A 13,813-nucleotide genomic window follows, 5' to 3' on the forward strand; every position below is an offset into this window, starting at 1 on the left:
CGCAAAGAGTGAATGCTGCAGCTGCGACAGGCACCGGGGAGGTGGGTGTGCGATATGAATGTCAGCAGCCCTACATACCAAGAACAGATGCATACTGGTAAGTAGCATATTCCGTTCGAGGCATGTGGGCTGCTGAATTCATATCTGTGCATAGAATGTATAGCAGTATCTCCCTTAGCGGTGGCTACATGTGTTAGCTGCAGCAGTCTGAAAAAGAGTTTTGAGAACAGCCTGTCCTACAGCAGCTTGCTGTTTTGAATGCACATCTACACAATAGTGTTTTGTAAATTTATGTGTTGTCCATGTGGCTGCTTTACAAATTTCGTGTAAAGGAATATTACCCAGGAAAGCCATGGATGCCCCTAGCTTGCGTGTGGAATGCGTCCTAGGGGGAATTGTTAAGGTGCGTTTGGCTTTTAAATAACATATCTGGATGCCTTTAACAATCCATCTGGCTATACCTGATTTTGAAATGGGATTGCCTTTGTGTTGCGGTGCGAAAGCAACAAGCAACAGTTTTGTTTTTCGAAATGCCTTAGTTCTGTCTATATAGTATAGCAGAGCTCTTTTGACATCTAGAGTAGGAACGGCCTTTTCAGCTACTGTTTGTGGATTCTGAAAGAACACTGGCAGTTCGATGGTTTGATTTATGTGGAAATGGGATACCACCTTTGGCATGAATTTAGGGTTTGTTCTGAGAACTACCCTATTTGCATGTATTTGGATGAATAGCTCTTGACTAGTTAGGGCTTGAAGCTCACTAACTCTTCGAGCAAAGTAATGGCAATAGGGAAATTGTATTTCGCATGAGTGTAGTGGTTCAAAACGTGGTCCCATAAGTCTGGTTAGAACAATATTTAGATTCCAGACTGGTGAAGGTGGGTGTCTAGGAGGAATTACCCGTTTGAGTCCTTCCATAAACGCTTTAATTGCTGGCACCCTAAAAAGTGAAAGGTGTTGCCTGTTTTGAAGATATGCTGCTAACGCAGCTAGATGTATCCGGATGGATGAATAGGTTAAATTGCAGCATTGTAGGTGCAAGAGATAGCAAATGATGTTTTGAGTAGAAGCATCAAGTGGGTTTATATCATTGTTTCTGCAGTAAATGACTAAACGTTTCCACTTAGCTGCATAACATGCCCTGGTGGTGGGTATTCTTGCATCCTTGATAGTGTTCATACAGTCTGGAGGCAAGTTTAGGTATACAAACTAGGATTTTAGGAGCCAGATCGCCAGGTTCAGCTGTTGCGGATCTCGATTTTGGATTTCTCCATGGCTCCGAGTTAGAAGATTGGGTGTGAGTCTCAGTCTTTGATGAGGCACCACTTACAGTACTAGGAACGTTGTGTGCCATGGTTGCCTCGCCCATGTGGGAGGAACTAGGATTAGCGTCAGTGAATGTCGTCGTAGTTTGCATGCCACTAGCGGTATTAATGGAGCGCATGGAAAAGCATACGCAAATTTGCCTGACCAGTTCATCCATATTGCATTGCCTTGCGACTGTGGATGTGGGAACCTGGCGGCAAAGTACTGGCATTTTGCGTTTTCGCTTGTGGCAAACAGATCTATCTCCGGGTGTCCGCACTTCCGGAAGAATGGTTGGAGCACTTAGGGGGGGAATCTCCCATTCGTGCATTTGTGGACTGTGCCTGCTGAGCAGGTCGGCTACTTGATTGTCCTTGCCTGGGAGGTGCTCTGCCATAAGGAACATGTTCCTTTGAATGGCCCACTTCCACATTGCTTGAGCTAGGTGCGACAGCTGTGGCGAGTGTGTTCCTCCCCGTTTTTGAATGTAATACATAGCGGTCATGTCCAGCCGGATCAACACGGTTTTGTTGCATAAGTGTGTCTTGAATGCTTTTAGAGCTAGAAAGATCGCCATCTGCTCCAGAAGGTTGATGTGCATCTTCTTTTGTTGTAGAGTCCATAGTCCCTGTACGGTGTAGTGTAGGACATGGGCTCCCCATCCTAGTAGGGATGCGTCCGCGGTTAACACTATTTGTGGGACAGGCTCTTGGAACAGTCGTCCTTTGCAAAGGTTTTGTGGATTCCACCAATGCAGAGAGTTGTATGCCCGACTGGTCACCAACACTAGGTCCTGTAATTGCCCTTGAGCCTGGTTCCGCTGCCTTGCTAGGCACTCTTGGAGAGGACGCATGTGTAGTATGGCATGAGTCCTGACTGCTACCGTAAGAAGATCAAGGCCCAAGGCCTCAGTCACCCTACACAATACCACAGCATAGGAGGCTCCCTTCTCGGTGACCATGGTAGTAAGAGAAAGCATACCAAGGCCTGGGGAATTATCCAGACCACAGGCATCATCCAACTCTGCAGTCTGGCTCTTCTAGCTGGTCTGCTAAAGGGTCCATAGACAATGCCAAAAGTACCGGTCTATGCCGGCCTGGCTCAGAGTTCAGATCAAGGGGGAGGCTGGGGTAGATGAAGGCCAGGGACACAACCAGTGGTATCACTGGAATCTGCAACAGGGGTCAACCCACACAGATGCGGAGCCAGCGCGATCAAGGCTTAGAGCCCCCAGCCGGCTCCACGTGGCATGAAGGCACGCCGGTGGAGTCTGGCTGCACATAGATGGAGTGGAAGGTTTCATAAAAGGCACGAAGCTGGGCAAAGGATGCTCTGGCACCCGGGAAGGGAGAGAAGCTTGGAGCAGTCTCAACAGATAGACTGCTCCCTCGCTGCCTTCTTCTACCCAAAGACTTTAAAGATTAATGATGGCGACTCCGCAACCTCCCTCTTGGCCGGCACAGAGCAGACTGCCAGGCCTCCAGAAGTTCAGACCACTCCCGCTGAGACTTCGGGTTCATGGCCAGACAGTCTGAGCACCACTTCGGGTCGTGGTTGTGCTCCAGGCACCAGAGGCACACGTGGTGTGGATCCGTGAACAACATCAATTTGTGACAGGGGTCACAAGGTTTGAAGCCGGTACATCGGTGGGACATTCTTATGTGCACCAAGAGTCAAACGACTCGAAAAGGCCTCAAAAGTCGAAAAAAACTTTACTCAAAAAGTGACTAGGGTAACACTCTCTCCGGATCTGCGCTGGCTGGCACGGAAATAGAAAACCAACTTCAGAGCACAGCGGTGGTGTCTAAGTACATACCGCAACGACATTCTGGCGATCACTACACGAACGGCGAACAGACCTACTGACACGTAGGGGTAATGCAGTAAAAAAGTTCTCTGGATCCAGTCTGACGCCTGGAGGTAATTTCTACGGTAAGGAATCTATAACCAATAGTCTTTCAAATTGTAACTGAACTAGCTGCAACTTTGCACTAGCCGGCACACTTCATTTTTCCGTAATCACAAAATGAGCAAAACACAATAACTGATCTCGTACTATTACTTTAATATTAAAAATAGGAGGAGCACTTACTTATTCTCAGAGTCAACCACAGGATGCTCCTCTCCCTCTGGAGTTTCTTCTGTCACAGCAGAGTGGTCCATTTCACTATAATAAAAAAAACAACTTTCAACTTCTCAACTTAATTAGTAGTGACTAAGTCAAGGAGTACCGGTTTTTGGTTTGCGTAATGGGCTGTGCATGTTAGAGGTGAAAACATGAATAATGGCAAACATTTGCAATGAGGAGTCCCATATCCATATAAAAAAACTAATTAAAAAACACTACAATACCTTGGCTTGCTTAATTTTGTGAACTTCATTTCCATTTTTGTAACAGGTTTAAAATGCACATACAAGCGCTGAGATCTTATGTGGATCACCTTATCAAACCTTGAAGCCCGAGAAATGGTTAACAGATGCTATCATGTGTATGACGTGATGTGTAACGTGGTTTACAGCTCTGAAGTCCAAGTAGTCATTCAGCTGTGTTGCCAAACGATACTAAACTCTCCTTGCCTGTAACCAGAGTTCTACCACAAGAATATTTAATATATAACCTTAGAAAAATGAAGTGGCGAGTATTTAAAAAAAACTGAACACCCATCACAGACCGATCAGCACCTGGGTAAATATTACACTATTCTTTGCGTTGGAGGGAATACAGCAGGATTGGTAAAAATCTTGGATGGTGGTGGTGGTGGTGGGAGGGGTGGGGGGACTGGGGGGGTCACTGGACTAAAATAAAGCATACTTCATGGTTACATCCATAAACTTATTGGTAACCCTTCCAACAAGTTGTGGAACTAAATACCACATTGGATGGACATGCATGTGCCAAACGCTCTATGGCTCCATCACTGCATGTTTGTCCACCCTCACTAGTACACTTTGTTGTCTTTAAACAAGACAGTATTGACCATGAGAGAGAGAGCCCAATGACTAAGTTGCCATCTAAGACCACCTTTTGGGAATTGGGGGGTTATCGGACTTCGCAGGACTGACAAAACTGCTGCTAAGATAGTGTTTGTTATCAGAATAGCCGGTTAGGAGTGCTTTCAGGGACCTCCTAGCACTAAAAATACACAAGTCAATTTTTTTCTGCTGCACCAAACAGGATTCAATTCTGGGGGCTTCTGATGCGCGCGCGCACACACACACACATCTGTAGTGATCGCATTAACCAATAGAGGTTTCATAACAAAATAGTGCATTTCCCACTGATTAGTTTAACAGTTATTCATTTTTCGGTGTTATTTTAATATGTAGTCACTTGACGGTGAAAGATCAATAAAATAGTTACAGAATATTTTGCTCTTTTTAGCCATGCCTCTGTGCTACTGACTCCCTCCCCAGAGCAGTATCCATACTTTACTACACTTCAACCACAGCACTGAAGAGCTTCAAGGTGGAGGTGCTAACAAATTAACAAGTGGAGAGCCATGGGTCTGGCTCGGATCTTAGAGGCTGTAAACGAGCCAAGCCATGATATGTTTGCTGGATAAATCATAAAATATGATCCAATTCAAGATAAGTGTACTTTAACATGTGAAGCATTGTCGTTAATGCATTAAATCAAATAGAACAGATTGTAATAGAACTGGTATTCGGAACTCACATTTGAAAGTGCTTTCATAGGCATTAATGAAGAGAAAAAAGGTTTTGGTGAAGTAAAACATTTGCCCAAGATCACACAATTGAAGTAGGGAAGCAGCAAATTTATCCCGGTTTTCGAGTTTAACTTTGCACAAATTAGCCAGGAAATGGGTATTTGTTTTTCTTTATGTTAAGGGCTTTGTTTTTAACTCCTTTGGGTCGAGTTTACGCTATATAAAAACTTAAAGAAAAATACACAAAGATAATAGAGCACTTTGAGTACCACTTACACTGCCCATGGTCACATTAGTTGGTAATAGGCACGGGAAGATTACGTTGTTAACCAGAATCAGAGGATTTTAAACTGTTGCAGAGACTAATCTGGATCCCTAGTTCAAAAGAGCCCTGTCCCTAATGCTACATCCTGGGTAGAGGGAAGGAGGCAGGAAGAAGCTACAGGACGGCTCTGCTCGTTATGGATCAAGGTTTCAACAGGACCTCAAGCAGAGAAACTTCAGGCTCAAGCCTTCAGTGGCTTGCACACCTTTAATAGCTATATGTCTAAAAGAAACAAGCATTTCCAATACAACAGTCTCGCCTTTGCAAAAGTTAGAGCCATTGGCATTTTAAATGACAAATTTATTTAGGTGTTGGTTTTGAAAATAGATAAATAAATGGCATTGTTAATAGCTTAATCTCTCTCAAATATATTTATTTATTAAGCACAACAGCTACCCAAAAAGGTTTCCCGGCGCTGGACAGGCAAAGTGCTAGGAAACCTAACGTCTAAAACAGTGAACAGCGTTATTGGTTGAAGAGCCAGGTCTTGATGGCTCTGCGAAAGCGGACGTAGTGGAGGAGTGTGGCTCAATGGTTAGAGCGGCAGACCTGATGCAGAGTTCTGGCCAGGGACCAGGGTTCGATTCCTGCCTCGGCGGGTCTCTGGCTCATAAATTCCGCTGACTGGTTATTCTCGCCTCAGTGCCTATTCTAATCATGGGTCCCACGCTGCAACTCTGGGCAATAGCTTGCTTAGCCTCCACAACGGCCCCCTACAGCGCTGGGGATGCCTGGTTGCACCCCGGGGATGCCCAGGAGTGGACATTTCACGGGGAAAAGCCAGGACGGGTTCCCTAGCGGTATGAGTACAGCGCCAGGACACACTGCTTGCCGGGGTATCAGTGCGCTTTACAAATACGTCTACATTTACATTTACATTTAATCTCTCTCAAATATATTTATTTATTAAGCACAACAGCTACCCAAAAAGGTTTCCCGGCGCTGGACAGGCAAAGTGCTAGGAAACCTAACGTCTAAAACAGTGAACAGCGTTATTGGTTGAAGAGCCAGGTCTTGATGGCTCTGCGAAAGCGGACGTAGCTGGTTTCTTTGCGGATAACCAGGGGGAGAGAGTTCCAGAGTGTGGGACCTAGGTATGAAAAGGATCTGCCACCCATCCTAGCGAGTTTGAATCTAGGAACACTAAAGTTCCCTTGAGATGAGCACCGAAGGTGGCGACAAGGAGTGTAGGATGGACAAGGGATTGTAGGTAAAGTGGAGCTGAGCCCAATTTGATTTTAAACATTTAGCTCAGGGTTTTGAATTTAATGCTACTCTACACCGAGCCAATGTAATTCTCGAAGGTGTCCAGAGATGTGGGCTGTTTTGGGAATTTTGCAAAGTAGTCTTGCATCGGCATTTTGAACTAACTACAGTCTTGTCACTGCCTTGTTTGCACCTAGGTAGAGGACGTTTCCGTAGTCCCGCCGGGAAGTTATAAGGGCATGGACCACAGATTTTTGGGTGTCGCTTGGCAGCATCCAGATTATTTTCCTGAGCCACCGCAGGATTGTAAAGCAGGTAGCAGAGACCTTGCTTACCTGTTGGTGCATAGTCAATGCATTATTGATGGTGAAACCCAGATTGCGAACATGGGTCAGACAGAAGAGGGAGGGTGCCAATCTCGGAAGGCCAATGTCTAAAACTCCAAAGATCTTGTCTTTGACCGAGAATCAGGACTTCGGCCTTACCCCCATTCAATTTAAGCAGGTTTTGTTCATCCAAGAGGCAATTTTCCCTAAGCCTGACTGCAGGAGGGATGAAGAGCCAGGGCCAGGGTTAGAAAGGGATAATGTGATCTGAGATTCATCCACATACGTGAATAGGGTAAGACCTGCTTGTTCAGCGATGTGGGCCAACGGTCTGACATACTGATTAAAAAGTAGGGGGCTGAGCACAGAGCCCTGGGGGCACCCCATAGGGTGAAGCGTGAATGTTGGAAGTTGCTGTGTTAGAAAAGATTTGAAACGTGCGGCGTGTAAGGAAGGAGGCGAGCCAGTTCAGTTCTGGGCCGCAACTGCCCAGTGAAGTTAATGTCTTTATGAGTATGATATGTGAGATCGTGTCGAATGCTGCGGAGGTAGAGTAGTATAAGCGCAGCTGTGTCCTCTGTCAAGATGGTGGCGCAAGTTCTCCGTCACTCCCAGTAGTGTTGTTTCAGTGGAGAAACTGGATCTGAAGCCGGATTGAGTGGGATGAAGAATGTGATTGGATTCTATGAATTGAGCAAGATGGAAATGGATGTGCATCAAGGATCTTGGAAAAGGCTGGCAAAAGAGAGATAGGACGGTAGTTGGATAGGTCTCTTGGATCTGCATAAGGCTTTTTCAGGAGAGGTGTCACCATGGCATGTTTCCAACTAGCCGGGACAATTTAATCTTGCAGGGAAAGGTTTTACAAATTATGGATAAATGGGAGTTGTCCACTTGTTTTAATATTGGGATGGGGAGTGGGTCTTTGGGTGAACCAGATTTTAATTTACCTAAAATATCTGTCCGGGTGATCTGGTTGAGAAGTGGACATGAATCCAGGTGTACGTTAGTGCAAGGCAAGTTGGACGTAGAGAGGCAGGTAGTGGTATGTGAGGTGGTTGTCTGAGTACTGGGTCATATTTGAATGAGAGTTGGCTATATCCTGGTAAATAGTTTCGATTTCTTTCATAAAGAATTGGGCGAGCTCCTCGCACTGGTTGTTAAGGGGAGGCGGTTTAGCGGTGATCTCGGAGCCCGCCAGTTCTTTGATCAGTCCAAAGAGGATTTTGGAGTTGTTAGTGGCCTCAGATAGTCAAAGCTAGCCCTCGCAATAGTGCATAATTTGTGATAATTTGTGATATTGTTTTAATTCTTTTGTGTAGGCATCTCTGAATACCGGGGAATAGTCTTTCCTCCAACTCCGTTCAAGGCGCTTACATTTGGATTTTACAGCTTTTAACGGTTCGTCGAACCAGGGAGCTGGTATTCTATGGTCTTTCTGCTTTTTCTGTGAAAGGCGGAAGACAAGGTGTTAATGGCACCCGCAAGCCAATCGTCCACCTTTTCTGAAAGAGTTTCTATATCCTAGAGTTAAGTCCGTATAGGAAACAGCTGAAGGAGTAGTTTCTGTCCTGTAACTCCAGTTCTGTAGTAGGGGTATCTCTGTTATAGTCATAATCTAGTGAATAGTCCTGCCCATGTGCGTGGACCCCGGAGCAATCAAAAATAATCTCTTAAAGTGTCGAAAAAATGCAGAACTGCACAGACACTTAAGAGAGAATTTAAAGACATAATGCAGCCTATAAACAGGCTAGACTGTCCAGTTCTTCAACTAGAAATTCCACCAAAAAATCCACAAACAGCAAAGCCTGTCCAGATTTCCCTTGCCTTCAGCAAAAACCCTCTGGAATGATAAGAGCGGAAGACATGGATAGACAAGCCCCATAGGCTGCCATTATGTGGCTCAAAACAGGACACTGTGCATTTAAGAGAACTTTCCAGAACTTCACAGTATCCCAGAATGCACTGCAGGTCCCTTTTACTTTCAGTTCTTTTTGAAGGCGTAACACGCCAGACCTGTAGCATTCCGAACATGAATATCTCTCCACCGGGGAGGAGGGCGGGCGCTTATGACTATAACAGAGATACCCCTACTACAGAACTGGAGTTACAGGACATAAACTACTCCTTCTGTAGTAGGGGATCTCTGCGTATAGTCATAATCTAGTGAATAGAATGGCAAGCACATCCCCACACCAAAGCGGCGGTGGAGAAAAGAAATCAACACCACTATTGTGCGAACAAATTCCGCAGCGAAGCCTGTCCAACCTGAGCATCTGCCCTGGCATCAGTGTCCAGACAGTAATGCTTAGCAAAGGTATGAACCGACTTCCAAGTGGCGGCCTTGCAAATTTCTGCAATCGGCACATTACGGAGCAAGGCTGTCGTGGCAGCTTTGCCCCCGGTGGAATGAGCCTTAGGCTTACCTCCTAAAGTCTTATTTACTTTCTGGTAACACAGTTGTATGCAGGACACAATCCACCTAAGATGGACTGCTTAGAGGTCGCAAGACCCGTCCTGACCGATCCATAATTGATAAACAATTGGTCTGACCTACGTATACCTTTGGTCTTATCCAGATAAAATTTCAACACCCTCCTAACATCCAGGAAATGTAAGGACCTTTCCGCTGGAGATGAAGGGTTCTAAAAAAATGTAGGCAAAGTTATAGTCTGGTTGACATGAAAATCAGAAATAACCTTGGGAAGAAATTTAGGGCGAGTACACATAACAACCTTAGCAGCATGAAATACAGTATAAGGTTCTTAGCAACACAACGCCTGAATTTCACTCACCCTGCGGGCCGATGTAATGGCCACGAGGAAAGCCGCCTTCCAGGACAGGTGCTTCAACGAAGCCTTATGAATGGGTTCAAAAGGCTCCTTCATCAATCTGGACAGCACCACATTCAATTCCCATGAAGGCGAAAGAAGCCTGACAGGAGGGAACACTTTCTTCAAGCCTTCCAAAAAATCTTTGATCACAGGGAAGTCTGAAGGGCTTTTCCTGTAGGCAGTCAATGCAGCGAGATGAAAATTAACGGAATGAACATTAAGGCCAGACCGCTCCAAATGCAGAAGGTAAGGAAGGATGACATCTTCCTTGCACGTCGTAGGGTCAAAGTTCTTGGACGCAAACCAGATACAAAACCTCTTCCACTTGTAAGCATAGGATGTCCGAGTGGAAGGCCGCTTAGATTCCTTAAGTATCTCCATGCAATCTTCGGGCAGATTCAAGTGGCCATATTGCACTCTCTCAGGAGCCATGCCGCCAAACTCAAAGACGAGAGGTTGGGGTGCAACATCTGCCCTCCCCGAACTTCGTGAGAAGGTCCGGCCTGCACGGCAGCCGTATGTGCGGAAGGAGAGACCGGTGAAGCAGGTCCGTGAACCACCACTGCCTGGGCCATTCCGGGGCAATCAGGATCATCCGTGCCCTGGACTGGGACAGCTTGATGAGCACCGCTGGAATCAGGGGAATGGGTGGAAAAGCGTACACAAAGCTGTTCGACCAGTTGATCCAGAGAGCATTCCCCAGCGTCCCTTGCTGGTAGTACCTGGAGGCGAAGTCTCGGCATTTGCCGTTTTCGGCGGTGGCGAACAGATCTACGTCTGGAGTCCCCCACCTTTCGAAGACTTCTAGTACGTCGTCGTTTATGACCCATTCATGGTTTTCCTGAATCAGTCTGCTCAGTGCGTCTGCCTGAACATTCTGCACACTTGGTAGATGGGTAGCCGTTATCGTCAATCCTCTGGCCAGAAGCCAGTGCCAGATAGTCTGCGCCTTCCGAGACAGGGTGCGCGATCTCGACCCCCCCCTGCTTGTTGAGGTAATACATCGTGGTCGTATTGTCCGTCTCCATCGGAGACCACGTTCCTTGAATCTGTAAGTCTCCCGAATGCGCTCCCCAGCCGTGGAGAGAAGCATCCGTCACGATAGTCTGAGTAGGAATGTCCTTGTGGAAGGGAACCCCTCTGAGGAGATTCTCCGCTGAACACCACCACTTCAGAGACTGAAGAGCATGCAGAGACAGTCGTATCTTGTTGTCCCAAGATCCTTTCCTCTGGTCCCATTGATCCTCCAAGCACTCTTGCAGAGGTCTCATGTGTAGTCGTGCATGAGGAGTGAGGAAGATACAAGAGGCCATCGACCCCAGTAGAGAAGACACCGTCCTCACTGTTGTAGATGGAGCGGTCATAAGAGCCTGAGCCTTCCGAAGGATTGATCACCGTCGCTCCTCCGAAGGAGACACGCTTGCTGACAGCGTATTGATGGTGGCTCCCAAGTACTGAATGCACTGGATCGGGACAGACTTGGACATGTTGATGTGCAACCCCAACTTGTTCAAGAGAACGCACGTCTTCTGGAAGTGTGCTTCCGCTTCCGAGGAGGAGGCCTTGATCAACTAATCGTCCAGGTACGGGTAGACAAACACCTTGTTCTTCCTGAGGTGTGCCGCTACCACTGCCATGCACTTCGAGAATGTTCTGGGCGCAGATTTCAGCCCGAATGGCAGCACTGTGTACTGATAATGGTTGGTGCAGACTTGAAATCGCAGGAACTTCCTGTGTTTGCACGCGATGGGCACGTGGAAGTACGCATCCTGTAGGTCTATGGCACAAAGCCAGTCCCCCTGTTGCAACTGAGGAAAAATCTAATGCAACGACAGCATGCAAAACTTCTCTGCGAATCCACTTGTTTGCCTGCCGCAAGTCCAGAATGGGCCTGAACTCGTTCTTGTCCCTCTTGCGCACCAGGAAGAACCGGGAGTACAGACCTCTTCCTCTTTGAGACAGAGGTACGTCTTCTATCGCCCTTTTCCTTAACAGGATATCGGCCTCCGCCTGGAGCTAGCGCAGTTGATACTGCGAGCTGACCGGAGGGATCGCTGGATGAGGGCTGATTAACCGAAGACTGTATCCATTTCAAACAATATTCAGCACCCACTTGTCCAGAGTAATTTTTCTCCACTCTGCCAGAAAAAATTGAACGCTTCCCCCCCCCCCCACACCGGAGCGGGTAACGGATGAAGGGGAAGTAACCGCTCAGGGTCGAGACCCGGCTAGGCCCTTGTTCGCGGTAGAGGACTGCTGTCCCCTCTACCCTTCTGTCGTTTCTGGAAGGGTCTCCGGAACTACTGCTGTTGCTGCTGCTGTCCCGAAAACTGCCCCCATCCTCTTCCTTGTGCGCCGTAGCGCCTCTGGAAAGGCCTGTAGGATTTTTTTCTCTTTGGGCTTCTCCAAGCCCACAGCAGTAAGGGTCTCCGCCTCCGCCTTCATGCGGGCCATCTCATCATCTGCATGTTTTCCTAACCAAGTATCCCCGGAAAAAGGCAGGTTGGCCACCCGCTGCTGGGCCTCCGGCTTGAGTGACGTGAGCCGGAGCCAGGCATGTCGTCGCTGATTGATTCCATGGCAGTAAACATGTGCAGCCAACAAGGAGACATCCGCAGCAGCGCTGATGACCTGATTGGACACCAGCATCCCTTCCTTGAGGATGTCCTGGAAGTCCTCCCTCTTGTCTCTCGGTAGCAGTTCCACGAACTGTTGCAGGGAGTCCCACAGAGCCCGGTCATAACGTCCCAGCAGAGCTGTATCACTGGACGCCTTCATGGCTGTGGATGCGGTCCCACACGCCTTCCGTCCAGCTGAGTCGATCCATCGACTCTTTATCTGGAGGCACGGTGGAGGACGGGGAGGTAGAGTGTAGCTTCCTGGCCGCCGTCACCATCACCGAATCCGGTAGCGGATCAACTCTCAGAAAGGCAGGGTCCGAATCTGGGGCCCTGTACTTCTTTAGAAGCCGGGAGGGAGCGGACTTCACCACCGCCGGTGTGAGGAACAGCTCCTCTGCTGGTTCCTTCAATCCAGGTACTAGTGGAAGCGAAGGGCGAGACAGATGCCTCTTGTGGAGCGTCTCGAATATCACTGACGTTGAAGGTGTAGGAGCCGTCACAGCGATACCCAACTTCGCAGCCCCACCTCAGGAGGACCTCCTGGAAAGTGGCAATGTCATCCACTGGAGAAACCCTGGTCTCTGGGGAGTCCGATAATGTCGGGGAGTAGGTCGGGGAGTAGGAAAGGGTCCTGGAAGAGTCCGTGCGGGACCTCGACCCCCGCCTCCTATGGCGACGCCTTGATCTGGTGGAGGATCTATGACGACTCCTTGATCTTCCCCTCCGTCCGGAGCGTGAACGTGACCTCGGCCGAGGGCGGTCAACCGGGTCCACCGGAGCGGGTGACTTGGGCTTCGACGGAGCCTTTGGTTTAGGCGTACCCTTGGGAGGTGTAGGAAGAATAGGCAGCGAAGTCGACCTCAGTGGAATCTGAGGCGGCTTCACTGGCAACCCTGGTCCAGGATGCGGTGGAGGCAACGGAGGAGTTGGAGTCCTCGGGGGGAGGCCCCTGGGTAGCGGAGGAGGGGGAGTCACCTTCCCTGACGGGGTATACACCTCGGAATACACCGAGCCCAGCGAACCTCCACCTTTACCAGCCTGGGACGCTGGCGAACCTCCCACAGCATCAGGCCTCTTTCCGCCTCTTTGACGTCGAGTAACGGCGACCAGACGTCGAGCCCCTCTTCTTAGACGGCGACCTTCTGCGCCTAGACGGCGACCTCTGGCGCCCCAACAGCGATGTGCCATGCCTCGTCGGCGATCTGGGCCTCGACGTCGACCCGTGCTTAGACGGCGACGTGTGCCTCGACGGCGACGTGTGCCTCGACGGCGACGTGTGCCTCGACGGCGACGTGTGCCTCGACGGCGACGTGTGCCTCGACGGCGACGTGTGCCTCGACGGCGACGTGTGCCTCGACGGCGACCTTGACGAGGACCCCCTCGACGCCAAACGCCTCCTCTTCGCCGATGGCAAACGGCGGTGTCGCCTCGGAGAGCGCCGACGCCGGGCCTGTCGACGTCGAAAGCTAGACGCCGACGTCAAAAGGCCGACGTTGAAGAAACAGTCACCGGGGACTTAGATGGTCTA

At 48.8% G+C, this 13,813-nt stretch overlaps 1 protein-coding gene across 2 annotated transcripts in view; it reads right to left on the reverse strand.

Annotated features, from left to right (window-relative positions):
* Window positions 1–13,813, reverse strand: part of SERBP1 (SERPINE1 mRNA binding protein 1) — a 134,431-nt gene that overhangs the window by 30,054 nt on the left and 90,564 nt on the right. For both annotated transcript variants that reach the window (XM_086953841.1, XM_086953840.1), the window contains exon 5: window positions 3,398–3,472. In XM_086953841.1, coding sequence (XP_086809967.1) covers window positions 3,398–3,472 — 75 coding nt within the window. The remainder of the gene's footprint in view (window positions 1–3,397; window positions 3,473–13,813) is intronic.

The sequence above is a fragment of the Lissotriton vulgaris genome, chromosome 1_1, assembly GCF_964263255.1.
Source record: "Lissotriton vulgaris chromosome 1_1, aLisVul1.2, whole genome shotgun sequence".
Lineage (NCBI taxonomy): Eukaryota > Metazoa > Chordata > Amphibia > Caudata > Salamandridae > Lissotriton > Lissotriton vulgaris.